The sequence below is a fragment of the Hippopotamus amphibius genome, chromosome 3, assembly GCF_030028045.1.
Source record: "Hippopotamus amphibius kiboko isolate mHipAmp2 chromosome 3, mHipAmp2.hap2, whole genome shotgun sequence".
In the NCBI taxonomy this organism is placed as follows: domain Eukaryota; kingdom Metazoa; phylum Chordata; class Mammalia; order Artiodactyla; family Hippopotamidae; genus Hippopotamus; species Hippopotamus amphibius.
Window position 1 is genome coordinate 197,627,331 of NC_080188.1, and position 4,974 is coordinate 197,632,304.

Below are 4,974 nucleotides of genomic sequence, written 5' to 3' on the forward strand. Positions count from 1 at the left end.
AAAAAATGGGTGTTTTGTTAGTTTTAAGGAAGTTTTTAAAAAAATCATTTCCTATTATGGACCCAATTGTTTTTAAGTATTTTTAAAAATGTCAGCACAGAGGAATGTAACAGTCTCGCACAGCTAGAGTCTCCTAGTCATACCCTCACGGGCTTCACATATCTCCATGCCTCCCCAAAACTACTGAGGCAAATGGCAGAAGCCAGCTGGTAACTAAATTAACATGTGTTAACCACTGGGCCTCCAGGGAAGTCCCAAGTCCCACCAATTATTATTATTATTTTTTTTTTTGATGTCTGATCTTATTTATTTGTTACTCTTAGGACATCTCATTTTTGACTGGACTCTTAGAGGTAGAAGCTGTCAGAAAGGACAGCCTCCATCGCTTGGCAATCTGTTTCTGGCGTTTTTCTTTGGCCTCCTTCATTCTCTTGGCCAAAAGTTTAGCATATTCTGCAGCCTCTTCCTTATTTTTCTTAGTACGCTGTTTCTTCAGAGCAATACGCCAACGTTTGTGTTGCAGAACACGTGGAGGAACAAGACGCTGAATCTTGGGTGCTTTGGTCCTAGGTTTCTTACCTTCTTTGTTTAGGGGCTTTCTCACAACATACTGGCAGACATCACCTTCTTTAGAGAGGTTGAAAAGTTTGTGGATTCTGCTAGGTCTTTTGGGCCCCAGGTGACAAGGCACAGTAGTGTCAGTGAGTCCAGGAATATCCTTCTCCCCTTTTTTTACGTTGACCAAATTGAGAACACTCAGATTGGCATCCACAATGCAACCCCATACAGATTTGCGCTTTCTTTCTCCAGTCCTCCTTGGTCTGTAACAGGAGCGCCCCTCACTCAGTAGCAGGCGGACTCGGCCATGGGTCAAGACCCCCTGCTTCATGGGGAAACCTTGTTTGTCGTTCCCACCACTGATCCAGACCACATAGCCCTTCCATTCTTCACTCAGAGCGTCAGCGGCAACTTCTGTGGCCACACGCTTCTCAGAAAAGGTACGAAGTTTTCTTTCATCATCCATTTCAATGAGTTTCTGGCAGCCAGTGGCCGGGAAAGAGATGCTCAGCTTCATTCTGAAGCAGCCAACCGCCTCCAAGGTGCCATGAAAAAGAGCCCAATTATTTTTTGATGCTCAATGTAGTTGAGATTCCATAAAAGTTTAACTTCCAAACAAAATGCAGATATATCAGAAGGCAGATATGCAGAAATGTCACATACTCACTTATTAGGTTTTATTACAAACAAAACTCCATGGTTTTATGCAAAACATTATTGCAAATTGCCTGCAAGTGAACTTGGAATATTTCATCTGGTTTAAAAGAGCCAAAAGGAATAAAGTCCAGATGAGCTTCACAGAAACAAGGAGGAAAAGGAAGTTTCTCAGTCCTTCTTTCGCCTCCGGGAGAAGCAAAGCATATGCCTGAGTTATTACAGAGCACTGATCTGACTCCAACCCGAAGTTACCAAGGGTCTGTAAGGCTGCAATAAAGCTTTCTTTGCATTAACCAGCCAAGCACATAAACATTCTAATGAACTGTTTTTACATGGTTCATTGTGCAGCTACCAGGCTCCTATAATACAAATCACCACGCGGCCACATCCAGCTTGCTCCCGGTGACTGTACTTTTTCAGTTTACCAAATTGCAAATTGAATCTCACGGCTGTGGAGCTTCAGCAAATACCTGACTATTGGAGCATGGTAAATTCTTAGCCTGAAATTTACTGTATTCCGGGAGAGTCTATTCAAAGGACCGAATCCCAGAGAATTTCAGCTCTCAAGCTCCCAAACCCAAAGTGAAGTCGTCGAGACCACAGGAAAATAAGCCCACCGCTTCCAAGTCAGCGCTCAGTGCTGAAATGGTTTGGGGCAATGACCGTGTGATCGTGGGGGGCCCGGGGTTGGATCCCCATCCATCATGAGGAAGTGGTGTCCCCAAACTGATATTTCTCTTAGTGACCTGAAGGCTGGAATGAATTACGGAGCTCAACCCCCATGCAGATCAGATCTCCTCGGAATAATTAAGTATCGTGACTGACAAACGTTTGCGTGCATTGCAGTCAACACTTAAAGTAACACTAAATTATGAAATATTTAGTAGGTACTCCAAGAGCTTTATGACACTGTATGTGTGTTTAAGATTAAAGATCAGCCCAACACATCATTTAATAATGAATGCAAATTATAAACGAATATTTAACACACCACACAACCTCTTACGTCTTAACATCTCTTCTGCCAGGAACACGACTGCATGAGAAACGGCCGCGCGGTGCACTGTCCTGCAGCCTGATGCCCCGGTGAAAATGAGGTGTTTTCACCTTGATGTGGCCTTTAAAATAAATTAATTTGTTAACATTTAAAAATGCAGTGTAACAGATGACATAAAACATTTATAAGACAGTTTATGACCCAGCCAACCATGTTCTCATTCAATAATATTTATTAAAACATTTTGTTTGGCTCATCATTTCAGGGTCAAGATTTGGAAATGTTTGTTTTTCAAGTGGAGTCAAGGATTTAAATGCTACTAATGGTACCATAAAGATGTTATATGGTGTTAATATAACCTGAGTATGAAAAATATAATGGATTTGCTATTTATGAACCATTAAGTTTTACCCCCAGAATGAATTTTATATCATTACAGACCTATTAATACACCCTCTCTGTTTCTGCATCCTCCTAGTCACATATGCCTTCCCTAGGATATATTCCCCAAGCCAAATTTATAGATGTGTGAAGATAAATCAGAATTTTTTTTTCTTCTGGAAAATCTGTATTGAACATGCTTTTTTCACTTCATGTTTTCTTTCTGGGTATCACCTCAGTGGTTCTGAATAAGCCAGGAAGCTCTCCATGTATTAATAAGATGCGGGCCAGATAAGAAAACTCACCCTAGTAGAAGTTTTAGTTCTTCTGCTAAACTAAAACATTGAAAGAGAGCTTTCTTTCTGTTATTGAAAAATGAAAGAATCTCAGATTTCTCCAACCATTTAACTCAGTGATTCTGGGACTATAACAAAGAGAAAATCCTAGTTATTAAAATGTCTGTACATACAAAAATATTTGCCAGTCAAACATTGGAAACAACTTCAAGATATGAGCTATGGGGTAACTCTGGACCACCTACGGGATGGACTATTACACAGCCATCAAAAATCTCGTCTCTGAATCATATTTAAGACCACAGCAAATGCTATGCTTAAGATATAATGCAAACGGGGAAAAAAGGAGGATACAAAATTGAACTGGTGCCTGAAAAGAACTGTGTCAAAGTAAAACACAGTCCTAAAATAAGAAGAAAATGAGAATAAAAATAGAAAGTCATGACCAGTTACTCTTATGTATTGCCCATGAGATAATATATGTGGTAATATATGAAATCATAGAAAAAATGTTTTTTACTGAAATAAGGAGCTTGAATTACTCTTGCTTATAATAGGCACCTCCTCCCCAACCCCTTCTCACAGTATTTGGAAATATCTGGATTGATCATGGTGTTTACATGTTCCTGTTCTTGGGGGATTCTTTCATGATTATTACATATAACCGCACCCGTCCCAAAATGAGAGGGAGAAATTCACTGTGCTGTGGAGGGTGATGGCAGAGTGACGTCACAAGACATCATCCTTAAATGTTCTGAAATCCGTCAATTCTGAGCCCCACGTGTTGCCCATCCGGTCCTCCTCTCCCATCCCCGCTCTCCGCTGCCCGCTTCCTGCCTCCTGATTGTTTCGTTCCTCCCGCACAGAAATCACAGTTCCGGGTGATTCTCCACTCACGTCCTCTCCTCCGGGGCTGCTCTCAAGTTCACCCTACACCCACACCCAGCAGACGTTCCCCTGCGGGCACGGGTGGAGCGGGGGCTAGGGGCCGCGGGGCCCGCTATTTCTCAGACTTCCCTTCAGCAGCACAGGTAGACGCGCGGCGCTGGTTTAGTTCCGGGACCCCAGAGGCAGCAGGGCCTGGCGGGCTGCCCGTGAGCATCCAGGGAAATGGGCCCGCCGCCTCCTGAAAGCCGCAGGAGGCAGCGCCGGGGGTCGTGTTTGCTTGCTTGTTGTTTGCTAGCAAGGTCAAAGGGAAATCACAGGCTCGCCCCAAGTGCTGGAATTTTCTATGGATTCTTTTTTTTTTTTTAAGCTCTTTATTGGAACATAATTGCTTTACACCCTTATGCCCGTTTGTGAGGTACACCAAAGTGAACCCAGCTGTATTTACACATCTATCGCCATGTCCCCTCCCTCCCGCGACTCCCTGCCTATCCCGGCCCTCTAAGGCATCACCCATCATCGAGGTTATCTCCCTGTGTTATGCAGGAACGTCCCACTAGCTATCTCTTTTACATTCGGTTCTACTGATTCTTTATGTCATCAATTTATTTTCTCTTTAAAACTCAAACCACTTCAACAATTCTGTGCTTCTGACAACCAAGCTAAGGAGCAGATTTTCACAACTAGAATTCCTAAAGTTGAATTCTTTTTTGGAAGTCCTTATAAAATGGGTACGCAAAGGAAATAGGTAAAATCAGAACAAAAGGTCCGTTATTATCATATGTAGTAAGACCCAGGGGTGGGTTTACTCACAGCTTCAGTGGTTAGACCCGGGTAATAATATCTGTCTCCCTCCTCCACTCCCCGGGAAAAAGAGGGCCACCCGGTGTGTCAGAGGAGCCCTGCACCTGGAACCCATTTCTGATGCTACGGTAACCACACCGAATCACTCTGGGGTGTGTCCTCAGCCAGGATCTGTTCTCCATCCTGCTATAGATGGACATGGGGACCAGGGCCAGGTCTGGCCACAGAGAGGATTCCCTGTGAGACGCCTGCCCCAGGGAGAGGACACTTGCCAGGTTCCAAGCCAGCACGCGGTTCGACAGAGGGAGCTCACTGCTGCCAACGCTGAGCTCCGGAAGTCACATCGGGGTGGCGTCAACCCTGGGACCAGGGCCAGATGGAGCCCACGTTTCTTTG

The 4,974-nt window shown here is 43.9% G+C and overlaps 1 protein-coding gene across 1 annotated transcript; it reads right to left on the minus strand.

Annotated features, from left to right (window-relative positions):
- Positions 1-297: 297 nt before the first annotated feature.
- Positions 298-1,075, minus strand: LOC130849261 (40S ribosomal protein S6-like). Its single transcript, XM_057728014.1, has one exon. It carries the CDS (start codon positions 1,073-1,075, stop codon positions 320-322), a length of 756 nt encoding a protein of 251 aa, XP_057583997.1. The 3' UTR covers positions 298-319.
- Between the last annotated feature and the right edge of the window lie 3,899 nt (positions 1,076-4,974).

Coding starts and splice junctions, on each gene's coding strand:
- LOC130849261 (XM_057728014.1), bottom strand. CDS start 1,075: ATGAAGCTGAGCATCTCTTTCCCGGCCACTGGCTGCCAGAAACTCATT.